Consider the following 27,079-nt stretch of genomic DNA (forward strand, 5'->3'; position numbering starts at 1 on the left):
TTATATATTAAAGCATGTTTTACAATCATTTAATTGAATATACATCAATTCAAGCATTGTATTTCAATCTGGGGAAAATGTACATAAAACGTACATAAAAATAAATGGAAACATTTCATCTTTGGAACATGAAAAAACTATCCACAAAGAAACAACAGATTTTATACATACCACATTGTAACTGCATTACAATTACATAACATTTTTATACAATTTGGGAAAATAAAACAAAATACATAAGAGAGCACTCAGGGCACAGAGCAGCAACAAATCTGATTATTCTCCTGTTACTATAACAGGGAAAAGATGAGAAATAAAAATAAAAGAAATAATTAAAATTCATATTACTGTATGCCATTTGTACCAAGTCAGCTGAAAAATAAGCTTTATGTATTGCTGTTATTCATCTAGAAAGGAATGAATGTACATTATGTTCTGGGGATTTATCAATTAATTTCTTATTTTTTTCTCCATTTGCGCACAGAGGTAATTGGAGCCACTGCAGAAAGTGAAACAGCCAATGTACTACAGCGACTGAATATTTTGGTAATATATTTTACAGTTTGGGAATTGTTAGATCATTTTCCTCTTGATACCCCATATAGTATGATTTGATAATCATTTCCCAAGCCATGCATGTAACTATTATTAAGTTGAGAGTTGGAATTAAATATATATATAGGTAGTCAGAATCAGTTGACTAAAAAGGATTGCTGATTCTTGGGGGAAAAATATTCAGACTAGTTATTTTGAAGAATATCCTTCCTCTTAAAATCATATCATATAGGCCTATAGAAGGATGAAAAATAGAAGGCCTTTAACTGAAAGGACAGATATTTTGAGATGTGATGGTTAATAACCACCTATCAGACAAACATATTGAGATGTGGTGATAGGCAATAGGTAGTTGAATCCACATTAGGTGTTATGGTTTTCAGAATCTAGGGCTTTACTGATTACATTTTCATTGGTACCATAAGCTCATAATGGCAAAGTATGTGATTTACGTCCTTTTGTCGGCCGACCTTCCACATTTCAATTGATACATTTGACAATCATTTCAATTCAAAATACAAGTATACTACAAGTCATTAGAAAATGGCAGTGAGTAGCTAAATACTGATCAATGTACAGAATATATATACACATTACGGGAAAGGTGTCTCCACATTCACAAAATCTGGATCACATCTTACAAAGAGTTCTGATTGATCTGATCAACCTCAACTATATGGGAATCCATCATTGTCATAATTTCTCCTACAGGACATTTACACATCCTTTGGAACTGACGAAGAGGAAGTAGTACACAGAGTTGTCATGATAAAATAACTAGAAAACATTTTGAGCAAACACTGGATTTTTGATGTTGGCGTTGCTGGCTTTCCATAGTTGTGGTTGATCGGATCATTTGTATCTCATTGTGAGATTGGGCCCACGGATATTTCAATTCAGAATATTGACCTTTGAGAATAAAGTACATTCTCAATCAAATATAAAAAATCTAAAAACATGAAATTTTCAGTCATATTTCTTTATAATTTCCACTCAAGTGGAAAAGGCTTTCTGGAAAGTATGTGAACAAAGTTCCATAATTTTATTGCAATTGACGACACATGGCTCTGATGGCCCTTGTTCACACAGACAACAAAATGCAGGATTTACAAAAAATGCTTGCAAGATGATTTACAATGGGTTGGACAAAACAGACACTGGCCAAAAAAATCATGATGTACATATGGTATGGAATTCAGGACCATCATACTGTAGAGATGTGATTGATTCATAAAGCTGCTCGTAAAGTTACGCGTGGCTTTTACGCACGACTGGAACATGTTCTTCGGTGCCAAGTGATGTAGGGATATATAATTTAGCACAAGAAAGTGTCATTTGTAAAGTCATTTATGTATTATGCCCTTCGTGAAACACTCATCTGTGTCACAATAACAGTAGTATTCTGCAAACACATTTAAAATTCGAACTCTCAAACAGGAAAATGAGACAGAAGTAGAAAGAATACTGAGAATAAAAGTGACAATATAGGTCAATTGTAAGAAAAGGGGAAACAGTTGGAGATGAAGAGAGAAAGACAAGGTAATAGACAGGGGTTGTGGAACTGGGAGGGGGGGCTGGGTGGGCTTCAGCCCCCCTACTGTTTTGTCAAAAACCGTGTACAAAAAAACACACACATAAAAATGACCATCTGATTTTGAAATTCTACATGATCAGCCCCCCCCCCCACTTTCAAAACCGAGGCGCCTGACAAAAATATATTAATTTTTTTTCTTATGTCAATAAAAAAGGAATTTCAAATAATGTATTAACATTGGAATAAACTTCAGGAATAATTCAAAATTTTCCTACTTCAAGGCAACTTGTCAAAGTCTGGACTGCGTCTTTTGGCAGGAATCCCGCTATGAAGGCCTTATGCATCTTTTCATAGCACATTTCCTATTATTTTGTCTATGATGTAATGTGAGAATAGGTAATGAAAAGTTGCTCGTGGGGTTCCTGTTTGAAAGACCTGGCTTTGACTTATGTGCCTGACCTATTGAGCACTGTGCTCTAAATATCTTTTGACCGGGGTCTATGGATTACAGTATGTGTTTATTGTCTAATTGTAATTTGTGTTCAAAGACTTAAAATACAAATGAGTTGTAATATTGACAATTGGGTTGCTTTCATTTTCAAATTATTTTGCACACTATAAAGTCTAACTGCAATCAGATTCTTTATCTAATATTAAAGTATTAATACATGTATGAATAAATTACTTTATAATCCAAGTTGTGATTAGTTATGTAATATTTTTTTTTTTACAGCAAAACTTATTCTCAATGTAGTGACATCACAGAAAACTTTTGATTGGCTATGAATAGGTGATACATTTGTAAAAGAGAGAATGATCGCAATTATTTTAACCCATATACATTGCACTTATCAGAGATATCATGAAACATTTCCAAATATTGAATAAAAAAAGAAAAATAAAGAACAATAATTTGTTACTTACACACTTCATGTCAATAGGTTTGGAATATTGCCATCACCAATTTACCTACTTTTGAATGGGAAAAATCGAGAGTGACCATGTATAGTATAGACAATTTGACAGGACTTTGATTTATGTTGAAATGATTTAGGGGACACTGTTATGATAAGTACGCATGTAGGCGACAACGATGATGATGATGTTGTTGATTATGGTGATATTTATGAGAGTGATAACAATATTAAAGTTCAAGATGATGACAATGGTGATAATAATGAAATGATGGTGATAACGAAGATGATGATGGTGATGACAATAATGATAAGGATGGTGATGATGATGGCACGTTTCCCTTCAGCAAGAAATTGATCCACATTGTGCTGAGCTCTACCCAGGTAAGGTGAATAGGAACCTGGATTGAACAATTGGAACTATGAATAAGACCTCTTTTGCAAAGAATGAAGGGAAGCTTTTTATAAATATATTTGGGCACAAATCCCCGTCACAGCTCCTGTCCATTTATCTTCCCTTTTCAATTATTGGTTCAAGTTACCTTTATTCTGAATATCACACATATGATGGGTTTATTTTCTGTGCAGCCTCCTATGCCTGTCCAATGTGGACTGGTGACTGAAAATCATCTGACAGTCTGGACACTCTACCTCAATAACAACAGGAAATTGCACACCAAATTCATTCTTCTTCCACACCGTTGCTTTAGAGTTCCCATGTGAGATCCCCGTATCTACAACCTTCTCAGTGCCTGTCGCATTCCCAGTGGCAGTTCTGGGCGTTGCAACTGCAGCTACAGGGATATCAGGTTTTCCAGTACTCTTGAGTACATTTTTATCAAGATTTTTCACATTAGCTGATGTGTCGTCTAAACTTACAACATCCACATATAGGTCTTCCTCCACTGAAAGTATCTTCTTGGCAACTGACTTGCTTTCAGGAATTTTAGAATGTTTCTTTTTTGAAGATTTCTTTTCTTTTAACTTGATAGTGTCCGAGTGTTTACTAGATGACTTGAATTGTTCGCTACCTACGATCTCTCCCATTTTAAGTTTCTCAACACTTACAGTAAGAGCTTTCTTATGAGGGATGGTCACATGACCAATTTTGCGTTCTTCAAACGTATCTATGGAATGAAATGACCTATCACACAGCTCACGTCTCAATGATTCCTGTTCATTATTTTTTGTCCGCTTTAATTTTTTCTGTTCAAGTTGTTGCAGTTTGGCTTGGACACGGATCTTCTCTCGTTGTACATCCCTTTCCCTCCTCTTCTTTCTCTCAATCATTCTCTTTTTCTCCTTTTCTACATCTTCCTTGATCTTATTTTTCTTTTTCCTTTTCTTGTGTTTGGCAGTTTGAGGGTTAGGAGGTTTGTTGGGCGGATGTTTATAACCAACAGCAGGTAGGACACAATTAAGGTCGATTCCAATCTCAGTCCTCATAACCATAGCCTCTTTTTTGGTGTAATCGTTGTGTACCTGCCAGGGCACCTTTTCCAAGACTACAGGTTCAATCACAAGGCCGGGTTTGGATTCTCCAGCAACCCGATTAGCTATTAACATAAGATGGTTGTCGCGGCAGCCTCTCGCATGGTTCCAAAGGTCATTCCTGGAAGGAAATTGCGCAGCACAATAGACACAGTGATGTCCAGGGATGGTTTCACATTCTAGAGAAATAGTATCGACAGCTTCTAAACCCATGGTGTATTCAACCTTCAATGGTGAACCTGTAATGCTCTTATCCTGAAGCCCAGAGAAGTGGCCCTTCTCTTCGATATCAGTAATAACTTCAATGGATCCCTTGGTAGTATTCCCTGAACTGTCTTGGGATGACGTTTGGGCAGGCTCTTGATGTGCGGGGGCATTTGATGACATTCCTTGAGAAGTGTCGATGTCCATCAAATTTGAAGATGTCTGAGAACCAGAACTAATTGTGTTATCATCATCATCTAAAGATTTTCTAAGTAGCTGTCCAGCAGCTACATCAACCACAGAAAGGAATTCTGTATCATCAGCTCCTGATGCCTGCTCAGGTTCTGCTGAATTATTAACACTTTGATCTACAGACTCTGTGATGACCAGTACTTCTCTTAGGTTAGTGTGTTTCCCCTTGTTAACCTCTGGACAAGCAGATTTGGATTCCTCTGCCAAATAAGAGTCCTTCTTTACATCTGCTCCTGCTGATGGAGAAGATAAATCAGCCTCTAGGCATCCCGTTTCCTCAGCTATGCAGCATGCAGAATCAGAGATGTCCATCTCAGTGTTTTTGTTAGCCTTTAACAATGGTGAATTTGTCATGGGACAACCACCAGATGGCAAGTGGTCTGGTGTCATTGCTTCTCTGGAGGACAATTGCGAACAATCCCCTTCTGATGAGTGTTCCTGAATAATTTTATCTGATGAAGTGTCTCTTGTACCTCTTGCATCTGGACCAAGAACTGCCTTGGTAGGTTCAGATACAGAGTTCACTATCTCACTTCTACAATTAATGAGTTGTTTCGATGCTGGTGAAGGATCAGCGATTAAGTCTCCATCATAGTTTGACATTTCCCCCTTATAACCCTGTCCTACAGATTTTGCAATATCACATTCACTACTTGATTCTGCAGGCAACTCTTCACCCCCTGATGAGGTCTCTGGGACGCAAGATGTAACAAAAGCGTTTTGTACAAGATTTATGTTAGTCTCTGCGACTGGTGATCTGTCCTTGTGGGATGACACAACTCGATTGGTAGCACGCATTGTGGAAATATCCTGTATACTTTCCGATTCCATGGACTTCTGTCTGTCGAAAGCCTCCTGGTTAATTTCCGTTTCTTTGGAATTCTCTCTGTCAAAAGTCCTCTGGCCAGCTTCTATTTCTTTGGAATTATCTCTGTCCAAAGCCTCCTGGTTAACCGTTTCTTTGGTCTTCCCTCTGTCCAAAGCCTCTTCTGTTTCTTTGGACTTCTCTCTGTCCAAAGCCTCCTGGTCAACTTCTTTTTCTTTGGACTTCTCTCTGTCCGAATCCTCCTGGTTAACTTCTGTTTCCTTGGACTCCCCTCTGTCAAAAGCCTTTTCTGTTTCTTTGGACTTTTCCATAAGCGAAACCTCCTGGTTGATTTCTGTTTCTTTGGACTTTTCTCTGTCCAAAGCCTCCCGTTTAACTTCTGTTTCTTTGGACTGCCCCCTGTCTGAAGCTTCCTGGTTAACTGCTGTTTCTTTGGACTTCTCTCTGTCCAAATCCTCCTGGTTAACTTCTGTTTCTTTGGACTTCTCTCTGTCCAAATCCTCCTGGTTAACTTCTGTTTCCTTGGACTTCCCTCTGTTCAAAGCCTCCTGGTCAACGTCTATTTCTTTGAATTTCTCTCCGTCCAAAGCCTCTTGGTTAACTTCTGTTTCTTTGAACTTCTCTCGGTTGAAGCAATCCTGTTTAAATTTTGTTTCATTGGACTTCTCTCTGTCCAAATCCTCCTGATCTACTTCTGTATCATTGGAATTCTCTCTGTCCAAAGTCTCCTGGTCAACTTCTGTTTCATTGGACTTCTTTCTGTCCAAAGCCTCCTGGTTAACTTCTGTTTCTTTGGACTTTCCACTGTCCAAAACCTGGTTAATTTCATTTCCAATGGGTTTTCCACTGTTCAAAGCATGCTGGTAAATTTCTGTGTCTTTGGATTTTCCACTGTCCATTGTCTCCTGATTAACTTTGGTAACAGGTAATCCATGAGAACTGTCATCAGAATCTTCGCTGACCATTGTCTCTGGGTTACATTTAGCTTCTGTTACAGATTTACTTTGACTAGGTTCTCCTCTGTCTACTTGTTCTTGATAAACTTCTGCATCTACCATGTCACAGCTACTTTTATCAGGCACTTTCATCTTAACTAACTCCTGCTTATATTCTCCAACAGCTACGTCACATGTACTTTGATCAGACTCTTCTTTGTTCATAGTCAGCTGGTTAATTTCGGCAGCAAACACAGATTCTATACTGTTGTCCTCAATAGGTGTTTCCACCGATTCAATAGGTGAGGAAACCAATGAATTATCAACACCATCAGCATTGGTAAACCTAACTGCATCTCTGGCACCAGCATCATCAGTATTTTCCAAGGCAGTCAATAAAAGCTCATCTTCTTGATCTGATACGTCATCAACTGGAGCATTTGAGCGTACACTTGGTTCCGAAGAAGTGCTTTCTGGAATCCACAGACAAGTTTTCACATGTTTTTTTAACCTCTTCTCCTTTGAAAACATTCGTTTACAATTAGGACACTGATGTGTTGTAGGATATTTCCAGTTCAGGTTTATTTCATCACTTCGTTTTGGAGAATCTTGACAAATTCCTCTGTCCTTTTTATTCTTTACGCCATCACACTTTCCAGCATGCTTTTCGAGTTTTGAGAAATTCTTGAACCACTTTCCACAAGCCCCACATATCTCGCCATCTGTGGTTTTATCAAATGTGTAGTCTTTTGATGTGCTGTCGGATAGGGGCAAAATTCTTTTCTTGACTGGCTCCTTATTTGTCTCAGATGCTAAGCTCTGAGATTTCATTTTGTGATCTTTGACCCCAAGACCCCCAGATAAACATTTCAAGTTAATTTCATCACCTCTTTTCGGAAAATCTTGACAAATCCCTTTGTCCTTTTGCTTCTTTACGCCATCACAGTTTCCAGCATGCTTTTCGAGTTTAGAAAAGTTCTTAAACCACTTTCCACAAGCACCGCTTGTCTCTCCATCAGTTTGATCCTTCTTATGCTTCTTTTTTAATGGTTCAATGATTTTATTATCAAATGTGTCATCTTTTGATGGGCTATCAGATAGGGGCGAAGTTCTTTTCTTAACTGGCTCTTTCTTTGTCTCAGATGCGAAGCTCTGAGATGGCATTTTTTTTGTACTTTCTTTTTTTGAGCAAGTCCTGTCACATTTGACCTCATGATCCCAAGACTTCCAGTTCATTTTAATTTCATCATCTGGATTTGGAGAATCTTGACAAACCCCTCTGTCCTTTTGCTTCTTTACACCATCACACTTTCCAGCATGCTTTTCAAGTTTTGAGAAGTTCTTGAACCACTTCCCACAAGCATCACATGTCTCACCATCAGTTTGACCCTTCTTGCGCTTCTTTTCTAATGGTTCCGTGGTTATACTCTCACATGTGTCCTCTTCTGATGTGCTGTCCGATATGGGCAAAGTTCTTTTCTGGCCCGGCTCTTTCTCTTTCTCAGATCCTATGCTTCGAGAGGACATTCTCTTTGTTCTTGTTTTTGAGCAAGTCTTGCAGTATTCTGGAATTTCCTTGCACGCTCGTCCATGATATCTATGTGACATTGGTAGTTCTTTTCCACAGATTTTACACAGAATCACACCACCGTATTCTGAAGGACTGGCTTTTGCTTCCATAGCATCCGTAGGCTCTTCCATCCTGCCAGGTCCTTCAGAAACAGTACGCTCATTTTGGTAAGTTGTTTTTCCGATTTCATCCTTGACATGTCTACTTTCTGATTTAATTTCTAGACTGGTATCATGCTGTAACAAATCCTGTTCTGCCAACATAGAATCTGAATTTTTTTTATCTGAAGTGTGATGACCTTCAGCACTGTGGACTACATGTTCATCATCTTGAACATGTTGGACTGCAACTTTCTCATCTTGAGCATTTCCATCTTGAAGATCAGTATTTTCAGTTTCAGAAACTGCCTGATCAATGTTGGTTTCATTGATTTCTCCACTATCCTTGCCAATGTTATTCATCTTTTCATTGTGAAAGATTTCTGCATGGTGAGCCAACTGCCTGAAGGATGGAAATTTCTCTTGGCAGAGCCTACAGGTTTCCATCTTTCCCTCACATCTCTTCCGATGCTTCCGCATCTTATACGAGTCCAGGAGGACACCCTTGCACCTCTCACACCTGTACTTGAAGACCTTGTGGCGCTTCTGGTCGGCGCAACGGGACTTGTACAGTTCCGTAAGGGTGCTGAAGAAGAGGTTGCATTTCCTGCAATGGAAGGGAAACTGCTGGTGCATCATCTTGTGATACGGAATCATTGTAGGATCAGTGAAGACCTCGTAGCACACATCACATTCTTCAGGTTGTTGTTCAGAGATGTCTGCAGCCATCTCTGTCATTTGTTTCTCCATCTCCTCAGTCATCAACATCATTTGGTCTGCTTCCTGAATTTTCTTGGCATTCTTAGCCAACATCTCATGAATGCGCAGATGGATGACCAGGTCGTCTGTTGTTTGGAAGCCAACTCCACATTCTGGACAGTTCATAGCTGCTTCATCGTCATTTGGTGGTTTTAGGTCGACAGGGAGGTTGCCTGGAGCTTCACCCGGGTCTGGTTTTGATACCTTGCATTTAAATGAATGTTCTACCATGTCATCACAGGCTACCAGTTCACAGCATGAGGGGCATCTATCAAACATTACTGTAAGGAATAAAATAAGTAAGAGAATCAGTCTAGAATTTCTACATGGATATTAAGATCTTAAAGATAAATGCCAGTAGTGGAAATGATCTAGAATGAGTTTGAACTGAATCTAGTAAAAGTATGTATGAATTTATGTGACAAATGATTGATTTGGAGGAAAACATGTCAAGAAATAGACAAAAGAAGCATAGTATTCAACTCATGATAGGTCTCCCCCTCCCCCAAGTAACTGGTATACATTGCCCCACATGTGCTAATCTGTGTTGGTAATTTCCAGTGTGGTCACTTTTCAGCTTTCATGAATTCACAGAGTTGGGTTAAATGTAAATAAACCAGTTCTGGATCAGACCATGTAAAAGACAGTAGTTGCAGCAAACAATTATTTCTCGAGAAAGTCTTTTAAATCAAGGTTAATTGTCAAAATATTATCATACATCTAGATCTGGTACATTAATGTAAACCTATCTTTGTAGAATCATGAAATCTTAGTTAAAAATTGATAATTCTGATGATCAGTAACACAGAAAAGCATATGTGGGACAGTGTATTAATATTGCTTAAAAAAATACCCGACATTTTTTATTATTATTATTATTTTATTTGGCATTAAAAAAAATAAGAGTACAAACAGATCAGAGACAGTATCAATCAAACTTGTACATGATATAGAAAATAAGACCTGGATGAGAGTTGGAGAGGCTGCCTGGGTATGGAAAAGGCTAACTTAATAGCCATAACCCACAGGTCTTCCTCCCCAAACCTCCCAACCCCATCCAGGTCATAACACCAATGGTGAAAATAAAAAGAAGATATTTAGAATCGGCAAAATACAATGGTCATACATGTAACTTGGTCACTTCAAGCCAACCCCCACAATACTTCCCCAATCACATCATTATGTATCTACAAGCATTAGAATGATAAGCATCAAACATTAAAGCAATCGTAAGTTTGAAATTATAGATATATAATACTGCATCTACCATAAGTAAAGGGATATAAGACAATAAGAATATATAAAACCATGTAAGAGCGATCAAATGACATAATGTTGAAGTTGAAATAGGCCGGATTAGATTTAGTGTATAAATTATGAATAAACTTGCTCTTTTGTTGAAATTTGTCAATGGGAAAATAATAAATTAAGCATTATCGAAGGAAATATCATTATAAATCGGACATCTAATCATTCAAAAAACAGAAAGAATTTCACGACGAAGGAGGTTCAGAAGTTTTGAGATGTTTCCAGATACAATTTCATCTTTGATATGTGAGGGCATACTTTCCCATATAATCGGAAATCTATGTATTGCAGTTTGGTGCAAACGTTCGGTTCTGGCTTTCATGTGGTGGAATAGGATTGTGTGTTCACTCTGGCGTGATCGTACAGTTATATTGTCATTGACCGCCTCACATGATACAATGTTATACAGGTTTTTGATTACAAATGACATCATTAGATATTTCCTTCTGGATTCAAGAGTAAACCAAGAAAGGCTCTGTAAGCGCTGTGGGTAAGGCATTTCCTGTTGCCTTTGTTTCAAGATTACTCGTGTTGCCCTTCGCTGAACTCTTTCCAGGGCTTCAGTATGTTTCCTTGTGAAAACATACCATGACGGGATCCCGTATTCCAGGATTGGCAACACAAGTGATTTGTACAGACAGAATAATGCCTGTTGTGACACGCCATTACCTAATCTCGATATAAGACCTAGCATTCTATTAGCCCTTTTAATTACATTATCAACCTGGTCATCCCAGGTCACACTAGAGTTAAGGGTGACCCCGAGGTACTTGAGAGAATGTACTTGTTCTATCATTGTATCATCAATTGTATACTCTGTTTGCCCAACATTTTTCTTACGAGGGGCAATCCTAAGAACTTTAGTTTTTGCAGCATTAAGTTGCATTTTGTTTAATTCACACCACTTAATTACACATGAAATGTCAGCTTGGAGTAACTGTTTATCGGACTCGTTTCGTATTATACGGTATAAGAGCGTGTCGTCTGCAAAGAGCACACATTGCGATTTTACTACATGAGTGATATCATTAACAAACAGATTGAATAATCTTGGCCCTAGAACACTTCCCTGTGGTATTCCTGAAGTAACTTTTGACCAGCATGATCGTGACCCCCGGAACTGAACGGATTGTTCTCTCCCACAAACAAAAGATTTAATCCATTTCCATGTATCGCCCTGGATATTGTAGTTTTTTGATAATTTATTTAGTAGAAGACTATGCGGCATTCGGTCAAACGCCTTGCTAAAATCGAAGAAAATGGCATCGATTAAAGGAGTGGGCAATACTTCCAAGGACGTTAACCAATCATGGGTGATATTAAGTAATTGGGTAACACATGACCTTTTGGGAGTGAAACCATGTTGTTTTGGAGAGAGCAAACCATATGAATCGACATGTGACACTATTGATCTGTCAATAAAAGTTTCCATCATCTTACAAACTAATGAGGTGAGTGCAACCGGACGATAATTATGATAATCAGAGGGATTACCAGACTTATGAACTGGGATTACAATGGACTGTTTCCATTGAATGGGAAGTTGACCTAGTGAAAGTGAAATCCTGAACATACGCTGTAGTACCACTGATATCGGTTTTTTAACTTTCTTGAGTACAACAGCCGTAATTCCATCGATACCTGGAGATTTGTTCAATGATAGGTTGTCAATTAGCTTCATTATTTCACTTGCAGGGAAATCAAGGGTACTCATTGAATCAATAGGGAAATCACATACACTCGGCAATTCCGGAACATTGTCAGAATCGCATGGACTAAACACTGAAACAAAATAATCAGAGAAACAATTGGCAATCTCATCAGGCTTGTTCAATACTCTGTCATTATGACTAGAAATTATTGGTGGAGTTGGGTTGCGTCTCAGCGAGCGCATGTATCCAAAGAATCGTTTTCTGTTATCTCGCATGGAGAAAAGCCCATTTAAATAATTCCAATAAGATTTGCTACATTCATGCTTGGCGAGATTGCGAGCTGCTTTGTACTTAGCCCACCATTCATTCCTTACACCCTCTTCATCATTCACATGCGATTTGGCACTAATGAAAAGCTTCTTAGCTTTATTAGTTAGCCGCTTGATTTCTGGGGTTATCCAAGGGCAAAATCGTTTCTTATTTTGGATTTTATGCGGTATACAGTCATTGATAGCAGCTTGATATAAGTCAAAAAAACCTTCCCAGCTTTCATTAACATCATTGTCATTCATGAATAGGTCCCAGGGAGCAAGCCTAAGAAGATTGTTCAGATGTTCATAGTCCCCCTTTTGGTAACACAAAAACTTCCGAATAATTGACTTAGGTAATTGAGGTGTACTAGCATGAAATCTAATTAATATTGCATGGTGATCACTAATGACACAGTTTGAAGTGACATCAATACTTTGAAGGAGTTCAGGACGGTTAGCGAAAACAAGATCAATTATTGAACCTTTACTTGGGTCATCTAGCTGTGGTCTAGTTATATCGGTTACACATTGGGTCATATTCATTGTTTCAAATATCTGAAGCAGTCTATCCCTATTTCTACAGTTCTCATCTTTCCAGTTTATATTAAAGTCCCCTACAAAGACAATACCTTGATATTTCCTACTTTGGGCCTGCATACTATCTACCGCCCTTTCAAGATTATCAAAAAATTCAGTCTTGGAGTTTGGTGGTCTGTAGATTGAGCAAATAATCCACTTAACCTTCTTCTTTAGAGTTATTTCACAAATAACCATTTCCATATCCGGAGACTCAATGTCCAGTAGACGCTTTGGAAGGAGACGAGATCGAGCCGAAAGGAGAACACCTCCCCCTCTTTGGTTATGCCTATCATTACGGAAAATGCAATAGTCATCAGGAAGTCCTAACTCACTAGAATTGTATTCATCATCTAGCCAGGTTTCACTTATTGATATAACATCAGTTGGGTTAGTTTGCAAGTAAGATTGAAAGGAGACAGTCTTATGCCTAATACTTCTGGCATTGAAGGACAGTAGAGCAATATTCGACTGTGTTTTTTCACTACTGGGGACGGGGTGATTGTTTAAGTTACATTGTTGATAGTGGGAAGGGGTTACAGGATCTAGATGAATGTCCGGCGTAGAAGCATCTTGAGCGGTTTGAGAGCCATCGATGGGAGGATCGTGTTGTAGCTGCGATTCGACAACAGAGGGCACTATTTTAGTGTGACTAGGTTGTAGTAACTCAACAGTAGAGGGCGGTCTATCGTAAGACTTCCGAGGTCGACGCTTCCCTCGGTGGGTTCTTCGTCTTCGAGCAATGCCAAGGTTATTGATGACTTCCCATAATTGCCTTGTAGGTTGTGTAAATGATGAGCGAACATTAAGTTTCAATAAATCATCTACACTGTATTTCAAGCACACTCCGTTATCAAGTATTACATTTTGAGATATGTAATTGGAGTTTGGCGGGTGGCCATGGGAGACACTGTTTTCTGACACATTTGGGCCAGGATTCGGATCGATGTCACCTGCTTGTAGCAATGTAGATCTAAAACTTGAAACTGAATTAGGGTAGTAGTTAATTCTAACTCCAACATACTTGGCTTTGACATCTTTGCTTTTGATATCATGCGGATTCCATGTTGAGTTAATGATATATTCACACTGTGTAGTAGAACCAATCCACATACAAAAGGTCAAAAAGATTAAAGCACACCTCTCCATTGTCAAGTTTGATGCCTCAGCTCAGATGAAAGATAATCACTTTAATCCGGTGAATAGGCCTAATAGAAGCAGTATATAGAAGTGCACCACATATACTACAGTAGGGCTATATACTACATAACATGGCTGTGTACTTGTAGAACATATGACATTTCAAAAGAAATACTGCAGAAATCCTACTTGAAATGCACAAGAATAACTCCAAATTGGTCCTGATGAGTCAGTGGTTTATATTCCAACACGTGATAGACCATATATATATATATCACCGGCAACAGTAACAGCAATAAAAAGAAGAAATTGGAGAGAGCTCTTTTGGGCCACCTAGTAGCGCACACACTCGAGCAAAAAAAAAACCATTTGATGGAATTCCGTGCTTATTTTCCAAATTTCTCTGCAATTACCAATTTTCTTCCAGAGCTATTTGACACTTATTTTTTATTTATACAAACAAACACTTTTGAGGGTAATTTCATTGGAGTCTGTTTTTTTAGATCGTTACCACAACTGGTATTTATCTTTAATTTACACATTCATCACTGATCAAGAGGTTCATTGGTTATCATAACAAGATATTTCAAAGCATATAACCACCAGTAAACTTTGACCTCATTACCCCAAATTCACTGTCCCTCCAATATATTTGACCCCAAAACCAACAAGTAGCCAGAAATGAAATTTGAGACTTTCATTGATCTTGAAAAAGCAAATCCCAAGCTTCAAGATGATATTCACTTATCAAAATTGACCAACATTAATTCAACCCACTCAACTAATAGATTGAATGGAGAAGAAATTCACAGATAGCTTTAAAGAATAAAGAAAAAAACAAGGTTTGAAGCTTGGAGATCACTCAAGCATGAGATGCGCACAATCTCTTGAAACTTCCAAGTAGTCTGTAAATAGGATGTCAAAGGAACTCTTGAATCTTTTATCATTGTATCATTTATTCAACTTAACAACTTCAAATTTTGACAGTATGTTATCTAGAAGAAGAATAACTTTCAACTTACCTTTTTTTTAAAGACCAAATTACTATTTTGGCTATTTACAGACAACCTTCCCTGGCGACATTGGTTTTGGGGTGGCTGTTCAGTGTTCACATATATTCATAAACCAAGCTAAAAATTGATCCATCAAACAATTCCATACTTTCATGAGAATGAGATGTTGTCAGGCAAAGAAAGACTCCTGTGACCTTTGACCACATTACCCTAAAATCTTGTCAGATCATCTTCCTTCCAATATGTTTGATTCTTTTTTAGTTATCAAATAAAAATGGGATGGATGGACAACCTAAAAGCATAATGGACTGAATTAAAAAAGGTGGTTTTCAAAACCATCAGTTGAACCCATGGTTTATTCAGATTTCCTGTACATGTATGAATTATTTACTGCGTGTATTAAAAAATGTCCAATGCCTGCTTTTGTCACAGTGCGCCAAACTGACACCTGTTGCCATGGTGGTTATTTATGAGTTCACTGTTTGAATAGTCGCCTCATTAATTCAAAACAGTGGACTCATGAATAAAATAGCATGGATAACCACGGCAACATGCATCAATTTGGCGCACTGTGACACAAGCGCGCATCAGCATTGGAATTTTTCATATACGCGTTGAATAAGTGTAATTTATACAGGAAATTTGCATAAACCATGGGTTCCATCAACGGTTTTAAAAACCACCTTTGTGAATTCAGGCCAATGCCTCCCAAAACCACTCAATCGTTCAGTAGGAAATCACTTAACTTACCATCATCATTAGGGCCATGTCTTGTGTTGAATTTTGAAGAATTGATGAATTCCTACCAAAAAAGAGAAAGAAGAAACAATTGACTGAAATGTAATATAAAAATTGTTAACAATCTGCCTTACTACTGTACAGTGCATGACTTCACCAAATGGTTGAATAACTATACGCAACACAAATGATTCAACAACAATAAGAATGAATCAGAAATAGAGAAAGCCAATTTTCATATCTGACAAGGAAAACTGATAAAATTAAAATAATATGAAAGTGCAACTACATGTAGTTGGGGTTGGAATGATACCTGGGGGGTGTTTCACAAAGGTTTAAGTATGACTTAGAGTCGCACTTAAACTCTGACGTGCATATGATATGTAACGCGCAATCTGGTTGATGGATGGTAGTGATGTCTTCTATGCCGTATACAACTGGGAATTGAAGTGCGACTCTAAGTCACGCTTAAGTCTTTGTGATTAGGACCATTGATCAATGAACACCATTGTTTTAATATACATAGAAATGGTTGGCCTGACCCGGGGGGGGGGGGGGGGGTGCGGCATGTTTTTTATTTTTAATATAGAGATACATGTCCAAGAGTAGAACTCTCTTTTTCTTACTCTCCTTTCTAATTATATTGTTTTATTTTTATTTGCCACTTGAAAAATAATTGTGGTCCTGCCCCTCCCCCCTATTGTAGTGTTGCCTGGCTGTTAAAAGCGGTTTCTTATCATGATATCAATGTGAGGCATTTGAAAAGCTGGATTAGGCCAATAGTCTATACTCATTTCCCAAAATATCATTTAAAAAATTACAAATTATACAATGATTTTATTTGGGTCTTTTTAACAACCAGAAGATTACTATAATTTGTGTGTAAAAGTACCTGGTATTCTGCTTCAACTGGCAAGGCATCAAAATCATTGTTGCAATCCATCACTGTGCTATGTTCTCGAATAGCCAAAGGAACTGCAAAATGTCTTGGAGCATCTAAGACACACTCAAGTTCCTTTGGACTTTGACCATTGCCATCTCCTTCTCTTAGCCGACACTTCACTTCGGGCATCGTTTGGAGCTTTCCCATAGAGATGTCATCATGATGAAGATGGTATTGACTACTTTGTGGGTTTGTTGTGGCTATTGTCAAATCTTTATATTCTTGTATTGCTGGAGGACGTTTCTCTTGAGGGGACCCTACTCTTGGCTCTGGTTCTGTATCATCATCCTGCTGACCATAACAGTAGAATGTTCCTTCGCCTTTTTGACCTGTAGGCTCTCCTTTGATATACGTGCATGTACCACCCTCGAATTGAACCAAAGTGCTGCAGCCAAGTTCCGAAGCACTCAGATCTACTGTTGCTCGAACTGATTTTGTAGGAGTCTTCTTTGGTACATTTCCTTCTTTTGCATCATGACGATCATCACAAATCTCTGTGGGTGTTACATGTTTTTCTTGCCGTGAGCAAGCCTCCTCACAGATCTGAACTTCATGCCTTGTATCTTCTAATAGTGCACTGCAATCTTTATGATCATGCAGCAAAGATACTGGTGGGTCACTTTCCTTATGTTCAGCAATTTCAGGAAAATTCTTGGTCACATACTCATGGGTTTCCAATTTCGTCTCATTTTCACCTTCACTTGAAATTAGCATTTTCTCAGATTCAACAATTCTTTCCTTGAAGTGTTTTGTATCAGTGGAGACATTATCATTCTTTAATTCTGCTTGTGGAATCTTTACAGGATGGTCTGAAGATTTGTGACTGGTAGAAGATGGCTCCTTTCTTTTCACATTGAGAGAATCCTGATCAACAGGACCCTCCAGTTGATCATGAGCGTCATCACCAAAACATTTGCCACTCCCTTGCAATGATGGTGTAGATGATGAATGCTTGCTAGGACAATGGGATTCTGTCCTCTTCCCTCCACTGTCAGGAACATTTTTTGTTTGGTAATGCATCCAACAATTATCAGCAGTAACATGCTCCTGATTGTCAAAGCAAGGTAAGGGACTCTTTCCACCAGTGTTATTTCTTGATGAATACGGCAAAGGAACATTGTCAGGAGATCCAAGATTCGATAGCTGAGCACCTAAAGAATAACTTTGTGAAGATACAGACGGTATGGGTACATCTGACTTGCTACTTTCTAATTGCAATTGATATCCCGATGTTACACAACCAGCATCCAAAGGTGGGTTACCTTTGTGGGATTCAGTATAGTGTGGATTCCTAATACTTCTATCATTGAAAGTCACAGCCAAGTCTGTAGCATTGATGCTGCTTTCGATTCCTTGATGAACTTGTGAAGAGGCAAGTCCTGCGTTGCCTCCAGATGGATCATAGGGTGGCGGGTAGCCTCTGGACTCATAAATTCTTGCCCGACTTGAACCACCATACGTTTCATTATTCCAGAAGCCCTGCCTGCTATCATTAGCACCGAAACCACTTGGCAATGAATGCCTTGCATGCATAGGAATCCCATCAGCAGCATTCCCAAATCCCTCATATCCAAAATGTGAGAACTGTCCAGCAGTTTGTCCACTTGGAAAGTTAGTTTGGCCATAGCAATTAGGAAGTACCTGAGGATGATATGTATTCTGTGCGTGGGATCGACCCCTTGTCTGACCTTGCCAATTTGAATAAGGTGACCCTTGAACACCCTGGTTTCCATAGTATGGCATCCCACCATGATACCTTGATGATGGTTGGGAAGTTCTCCTCATAAAGTGTTCATAGCTTTCTCTGTCCATCATCTGGTCATTGTAAGCCAAGTGTCCATGATGGAATTGATGATTGACATCATGATCCCTTCCAGGATGGTGTTGTCCATCATACCTTCTTCTTCCATCCATCCTACCACAAGCATTTTGCACTTTTACAGGACTTGTCTGGTTGATATCCCATGCATGCTACCATTGTCTGTGATGGAGCCTATGAAGATCTGTAAGATCAGGTATTACAGCCTTGGGGTAAATCTCCTTCACACAGGTACATGCAGAGCTGGGAGGGTAAATTCGGAGTATCCTGCATTTTAAGAGAGAGAGAAAAAAAAAAATCAAGAATGTAAATAAACAAACAAGTGGAGTGCCTCTGGCAGTCTCGCGTGCATTACGCGATTCAATTTAGAGGCAGTGCCAACTTTGAAAATGACTATAAAATAATTATTCACAAAAAACCACCATTCATACAATATGCTACAACGTTCATTGACCCTAAATGACATCTGACCTTGATCAAGTGACCTATAACTTGTGCGAGATGAGCAATGATAAGTACTGGATTACCCCATGCCCACATTTCATTAACTATATCCATAAACTTTCAAAGTTATGATGGCAATTCAACAATTACCTACAACATAGCCAAAGTTCATCGACCTTAAATGACCTTTGAACTTGGTCATGTGACCTGAAACTCGCACAGGGTGTTGTGATACTTAGTTACTCTTATGTCCAAGTTTTATGAACTAGATCCGTAAACTTTAAAAGTTATGATGGTAATTCAACAAATACCCCCAATATGACCAAAGTTTATTGACCCTAAATGACCTTTGTCATGTGACCTGAAACTCGCACAGGATGTTCGGCGATACTTGATTACTCTTATGTCCAAGTTTTATGAACTAGATCCATAAACTTTCAAAGTTACAATGGTAATTCAACAAATACCCCCAACATGGCCAAAGTTCATTGACCCTAAATGACCTTTGATCTTGGTCATGTGATCTGAAATTTGCACAGGATGTTCAGTGATACTTGATCATACGCTCAAAACTTTGCAACATCCTTATCAAGGGAACTGGAAAGGTGATGAAAAATGGTCAAAAACACACTTTCAAAGTCTATATCATAAAAATATGGTAAAAATAGCTCATCTGTGATTTTGTTGTTTTCTCAACTGTTCCAACAGGAAACAAACGATCGGTATATGATAGTTGATACCATCAAGCAGCCAAAATATTTCACATGCGAAGAGGGGTGCAATCGGGAGCTGATTTCGTAAAAAGTAACAATTGTTTCAGCAAAATTTTTACATCTTTACATCTATATTCTATAGGTATTTGTGTATGTAGGCTATGGTGGAAATTTGATGAATTTTATCGTGTTTGATATGATTGAATCTATGAAAAGTGTTTGGTTATTATACCATCCACTAAGAGGGGCACTGCGCAGACTTGTTGGGGCACCTTTATACTGATGACAGACTAATTTCATGATAATGCTGAAACAAATTTTGTTTGCTTGGAGCAGGAGATTTGGCGCTAATGCAGTTTTGCACCGGCTGACTTCAAGAGAATTTCCCCACCAGTAATTGTTTGCAAATGTCATAGCATTTAGCAAGTCTCTTAATCACATTTCAAGGTCAATATGCCCACTGCTTTTCCGAATATCGCGATTGGGAACGGCTGTATTTCGGCTTTGATCTTGACGTCATCATTCAAATTTTCAGCCGGACATCCAGAAGTTAGTGAACAAAATCATGTGAACATGCTGCAACAAATAGGTGAGCTGCTGTAGGTCACTAACTTCAGTCCATCTAAAAATTATGGCGAATCCAAGCGAAGCGCTGTCTGGCCGAATATTTGAATGATGACGCACACACGAGATTGAATCCGAAATACAGTCATTCCTGATCGTATCATTCAGAAAATCATAGGGCATATTGACCTTGAAATGTGATTGCAAGAATTGCTATGAAATTTGCGAACAATGTAGTCTACTGACTAAGTTACTGGTGCCTTTTACAGGCTTTAGTGGTGGGAAAATTTTTCGCGAAGTTGGCTGGTGTGAAACTGCATTAGCCCCGGAGATTTATATAGAAATTAAACTTAAAGCTCCAAAACCAAGCTATCTCTCTCTCTTAGGTGACCCCTCCACTGTATTGGAGATTCCTAGAATCCAATAGAATACCAGCATCACTATCATATAATTATAAACTGCATGATAGACACTCGGGTATATCTACCCCTAGACTGATAAATCTGCTGTTTCAGAGGAGTTTTTCAAAATTTTCTGATTTTGTTTGTCCTCCTACACAAACGGATGATGGTCATTGCGCTCGTAATGGTGGAGCTCCACAGAAGCCTTAACTACAGCGCCTATGCACCCTCCTCGATTACTCCTAAATTTTGCATTTTGACGGGGAAAAAAGGAGAAATAATAAAGATAAACTTATATTGAATACATTCAGCTTACCACCTTTCCAAAAGATATGCTGGAAAATAGCGAATTTTGATGACAAACGCATCAGGATCAGCCAGGTTCTCTTCAATCGCTCGATCACCGTCAGCTTCAGTACCAGTCACAATTCTTTTACTACCTGTTTCATCAGAGAACAATAGATTCAGTGGACCGAATCTATTGTGCAAGGATTGGGAGGCACTTTTGTACGCTCAGCTTTCGCTGCGCTGATGGCGATCGAGTGGTTGAAGAAGAACCTGGCTGACCCTGATCTGTTTGTCATCAAAATTTGCTATTTTCCAGCATATTTTTCGGAAAGGTAGTAAGCTGAATGCATGTGGGCTCTATCTTTACTATATCTTCCCTTTTTCCTGTCAAAAAGCAAAATTCAGGAGTAGATATTGCACCCTTTTCTCCATATTCTCATGGACGCTGTAGTAAAGGCATCGGTGTGGAGCTCCAGCACTGTCTACATGTATGAGCCCAATGCTCAATGGCCGTCATCAGTCTATTGATGGAGGGATGCCGCTGACCCAGACAAAGTCTCAGCGGAGCAAATCCCTGACAGCAATAGATCTATTTATTGGTCTAATCTACCCCCGCCCGCAACTTCAGCGTCGCTGACGGCCGACGCTGTGGTTACAGCCCGATAGTCCGAGGGTCTGATAGTGCGCGGGTTCACAAGTCCGTGGGTCCGTTAATCCGCGGGTCCGATAGTCCAGGGGTCCGATAATCCGTGGTGTGTGTAAAATAAGCCAGTTCACAGTTCCATTCTGCGCAAGATCAGAAGAAGGTCATTTGTATGCTGATGATACACAACTTTACATCACTTTGAAACCCACTGGTAAACATGAAGCTGCACAGAAGCTCAATAGTTGCTTAGAGGACATCAAAGCCTGGTCACATGATAACAAACTCTGTCTTAACGAAAGCAAGTCTGAAATGATCCACATCTCCTCCAAATTTAGAAACACAGAGTCCTTCCCAATGCTCTCAACCACAAGTAGCACTAGCGATAGTATTTTGATGTGTAATGAGTTGGTAAGGGATCTTGGGGTGACAATTGACAAGAATCTCACATTTCAACAGCATGTTAAGAATATTTGTAAGTCTGCCTCCTTTGGTATTTTTAAGATTGGAAAAATGAGGAGGCTACTCGACCAACCCACAACTGCTAAACTTACCCATGCTTTTGTATCTTCCCACATTGATTACTGCAATTCTGCTCTTTCTGGTATCCCACTGTCACATTTACGCCCACTTCAAAGAATTCAAAATAGTGCTGCAAGGCTTGTTACTCTTTCAAGAAAATCTGAACATGTTACACCTATTCTGAAATCACTTCATTGGCTTCCAATACGCCAACGCATCATTTTCAAAGTTCTTCTCATGACGTATAAAATAATCAATGGCCTAGCTCCTGAATACCTCTCTAATCTCATTTCTCTCCGCTCTTCTAGCTCACTCAGACCACTTCGTTCTTCAACAACCTTGCAGCTTACTTTAGGACCACGTACAAATACCAGTTATGGGGATCGAGCCTTTTCCGTTTTTTTGCTCCAATCCAGTGGAATAAATTACCATCTTACATCCATAATGCCAACTCCCTTGATCAATTTAAGACCTTGCTAAAGACCCACCTTTTTAATGTATAGGTATCAGTTGTGGGTTGGTCTATATTGAGGTGCACATCTTAGTTGCATTTGTTTGTTTAAAATTTTGCTTTGAATATATCAAGGTTTTTTTTTTTTTTTTTTTTTTTTTTTTTTTTTTTTTTTTTTTCCCCCCGGTAATTTAGTTGATAGGCAGAAAACTGAGCGCTTAGAAACACCTGTATTAAGCGCCCTACAAATGTTATAATTATTATTATTATTATTATTTGTACTCAAGAGGCATAGTGGCTTAATATTCAATGAGGTAAGCACCAACTTTGATGTCTTTATTGTTCATATATTCTTTTGAATTGTGCTCTTCATTAAATTCACAAGAAAGCAATAATGCATCTACTAGAGACTGGTATAGTTGGCCAAGCACATTGTAATAGCAAAATTCTATAACTTAGGCATTCAAAGTAGAAATGCAACAAATACCTTCACAAATTGTTCATTGAAGTGCTATTCTTGTCGCATATGAGACCATGGGGTTCTATAACAATAACCCAAAGGGCAATCACCCCCTGACAACTGCTTCAAGGAAAACATTAGCCCATATTTTTACCGCCGGAGACTGTAAACCCCCCCAACAATTTCCCTGGATAATAACCCCTAGTACGGAGCATCTAAAATACCATCGACTTGACGACATACATGTATTTTATCTTGCCATGTTGACTTAATAAGCTTATATTTTATCTTGCCATGTCGACATAACAATCATGTCGACATGGCAACATATTTTATCTTGCCAAGTCGACTTATAAAACGTTATATGTCAAGATTCTTTTTTTTTCTGCTGTTCTCTGTTTTGTCACCTCTGTGTCCGTCTTCGTAGGCAATTCTTCAATAATTATTCAGAGGGGTCCACACAATACAAGCACTTCTTTTTAGTGGATCCCTCCATTTACTCAGAATTTTATTTTATAATGTTTATGATATTTTGCTTATATATGATACCTTGTTTTGTTTTACTTAGGGAAAAGTGTCATGTATTGTACATGCCTCAATTTATATTGTCTGTATAAGTTCATTGTAGTTATTTCGACCACTTTACTTTGTTCTGTTGAAAATGAAATAAATTGAAATTGACAAGGTGGGATATGAAGTGAACAAGTCCCGGCGAGAATCCAGATATCTCGCCATATAACTTTTTATAAGTTGACTAGTCAAGATAAAATATCTTGCCATATATAACTTGTTATAAGTCAACATGGCAAGATGAAGTATCTCCCAAAGTCGTCAAGTCGATGGCACTTTAAAGGCTCCGTACCCTAGGCTAGACAATCACCTCCAAGGGCAAATTATAGGCAAATACCCCTACACAACTTTTCCTGAGAATACCCCTCCCCTGTTACTATTGTGTGTTAACTGACTATGCGTCTATCGGCCCCGCGAACTATAACATGCGGTCCTTTGGAGTAGTTTTCAGGGGCGATTGCCCAGGGCTATTTAGAATGGGACCTGTGGACTTACGGACTATCGGGATGTCCCTGACGCTGTTGCTTGTTCCCATGATCTGGCTAGCCTGGCTTGGCGGCTGTGCCGCCGCTAAACCAGAGAGCCCAGAAGGTAACCATAGGCTCCCACATGTAACAAATACTAACATGGTACCTTCGAGGTTGGGGTACCAAAAATACCCAAAAGAAAAAAAAAATCATGCACCCACCTCAATTTTATGAATGAAGGCTTGAATCCGGTCTTAATGGACAGCAGAATCCTGACTTCGAGGCAGTAGCCAGACCCTCAAAAAAGGGGGAAAAGGACAGCGTTCGTTCACTTGCTTTCAAACTTGCAAAAAAAAATGGCCGATCAATATACCGATGGCGCATGCATAAAATAGACTTGGCCAAATTTGCGCATGCACCCCCCGGTATGCCTATATATTGATCGGCCAGTTTGGTGTACTATTTTGAAAGTGAATGAACGTACGCGGCCTTTTTCCCCTTTTGAGGGTCTGGCTCAGGGTGACCAGACGTCCCGAAAAATCCTTCCCGGGACGCCTATTTGTCCCGTATTTCAGAATATTGAACAAAATGTAGTTAATACATTTAATAGTAACAAATTTTCATCAACTAACCAACAGATGAAGAAGCAGAGACAACAATAAAATAAAATAACTAAACTTTTGCAAACGAACTGGCCTCCTGCCTGTGTGTGGCAAGCTATTCTCTAGGCATGTACATGTAGGATCGGAGCAGATTCTAATTGGTGCAAACAATGACATGATAAACAGTTTTTCCACCCAAATAATCACAAGGTCAGCGGAAAATTTGTATAATTATATTATGGATTCTCAGATTACTTATTTGGAGATATAATCGGAGGAACAAGTTGAGTTTTCATAACTAGATCTAGTTGTTTCAGCTTTCGTTTTGAGTCTTAATATGATGCCGCGATTTTTCATCTAATTTTTAAGTTGACAAGGTTTCACTTTGAAATTTTATTCATTTCTAAAACATTTTAATTATTTAAAATTTTAAAAATATATTTAAAACACACCAAATATCATTATGATTTGGGTTAGATGATTGGATTGTTTTTGTTGCTTGAAATTTGAACTTTTTTCCTCTTTCTTTCTTTTTTTTATCCTTCTTTCTTCATCCTTCTATCCTTCCTGCTTGCCCTTTTTTGTTCCAATATCTATCTTTATTTCCTATATTTCCTGATCCTTTCTCTCTGTGGTCATTTTTCTTCCTTTCCTTCTTTCTTTTACCTGCCTTCTTTATTAAATTTTCTTTTTTTATTTCCTTCCCTTATAAAACTTTTCTTTGCTTCTTTCTCCCTTCCTCTCCTTTTTCTTTTCGTTCTTTCTCTCCTTCCATTATTATTATTTTTTTTTCATTCTCTCCTCTCTTCATTCGTTCCTCCCTTTCTTTCCTCCTTTCTTTCTTTCTTTCTTTCATTCTTTATTTTATTTTTCCTTCTAATTCTTTTCCCTTAACCTTTCCCTTCCTCCACTCCTTTCTGTTTTTCTTTCAAAGAATGAAGGAAATATTTTTCTTTCCTTCATTCTTTCTTTCCTCCTTTTTACTTACTTTTTTTTCTTTCTCTCCTTTATTTTGTCTTTCACACATTTATTCATCTTCCCTTCCTTTCTTTTTCATTCTTTTTATATTCAATTTAAAGAATGACAGAAACCTTTTTTCTCTTAATTTCATCCTTCTTTTATTCTTTTTATCTTTTCTTCATTTTCCCCTTCATTTTTTCTTTCTTTCTTCTCAATTCGAATTCATCTCTTTTCTTTCTCTCCTTCATTCTTTTGTTCACCATCCCTTAAAGTCCCTTCCAATTCTTTATATTTTTTTCACAAGTCTATTAACACTGTGTATCCTTCTTTTATGTTGATCTTTTTGGTCAATTGATTGTACCGTTGCCCGGGCGTTGGCCCTATATCATTATACAAATAATGCATGCAGCCGAGTGCGTTAGTGGAAATGCAGAGCACGCGAGGTTTCTTTAGATAGGTGCCGCACTGTGCACGAGCCGCTGGCGGCGAGTGCCCAGCGTGCACCATCTGAAGAAACCGAGCTTTCTCTGCATTTACTTTTACGCACGACAGAGCAAGTGCATTATTTGTTTTATAAAATAGCAACACAGAAACAAATTCTTGAAAAGTTACAGTACAGTTTTGTTGGACTTCTCCCGGGACTTCTACCGCACTGGTTTGCTTGAGCGTGCAATGTCAATTTTCGTTGCGCACCTGCACCTTTTGCACGACCGTGCAGTGCACCAAAAAAGTTGGGTGTCATGTGACGCGTATTGGCCAATCGCGATGCTTGAAATAATACACCTATTTTATAATTTGTAATATCTGGTCACCCTGCCCCTGGCCTGGTCGGTGGTCTGGCAACTGCCTCGAGCTCGATGATGTCAGGATTCTGCTGTCTATTAAACTTTCATAGATAAAATTGAGGTGCGTGCAGGATTTCTTTTTTTTCTTTAAATTTGGGTGTTTTTTTGTACCCAACCCCCAACCTTGAAGGTATCCATGTAATGTTAGTAAATGCATCTGTCGTCAGGCTCCAGCCCGCGAAGCGGTCCGGAGCTCTCTGGGTTACGCCGCCGCCAGTGCCGGCTGGCTGAAGTGGGTGCGCCGCGCTCACATGCATCGCGGCGGTCAAATTTGCTCAGCCAAGCTCATCGCATGAACCACATTTGTCTGAGGCTAGAATCTGAAGTTTATATTTACCGAACGGTACTCAAACTTGTTAGATCTTGAATTCTCGCTGTCTCTCTGGTAAACCAGTTCGAAAAGTCCAGGCAGCAGGAAAAATTGAACAAGGTTTTAGCTGTTTATTCTTCTCAACAATCTGCTGACTCCGCTCTGCCACTCTGCTCTATGAATACTGGAAATACGTGTGTC

At 38.7% G+C, this 27,079-nt stretch overlaps 1 protein-coding gene across 1 annotated transcript; it reads right to left on the reverse strand.

Moving 5' to 3' along the window:
- Window positions 1–27,079, reverse strand: LOC129262434 (uncharacterized). Its single transcript, XM_054900552.2, has 4 exons — window positions 26,906–27,079; window positions 16,769–18,905; window positions 15,889–15,940; window positions 1–9,419 (listed from the first exon to the last, which is right to left on the reverse strand). The coding sequence occupies exons 2-4, from the start codon at window positions 18,731–18,733 to the stop codon at window positions 3,577–3,579; spliced, it is 7,860 nt and encodes a 2,619-aa protein (XP_054756527.2). The 5' UTR covers window positions 18,734–18,905; window positions 26,906–27,079; the 3' UTR covers window positions 1–3,576.

Source organism: Lytechinus pictus, chromosome 5 (assembly GCF_037042905.1).
Source record: "Lytechinus pictus isolate F3 Inbred chromosome 5, Lp3.0, whole genome shotgun sequence".
Classification (NCBI taxonomy): domain Eukaryota; kingdom Metazoa; phylum Echinodermata; class Echinoidea; order Temnopleuroida; family Toxopneustidae; genus Lytechinus; species Lytechinus pictus.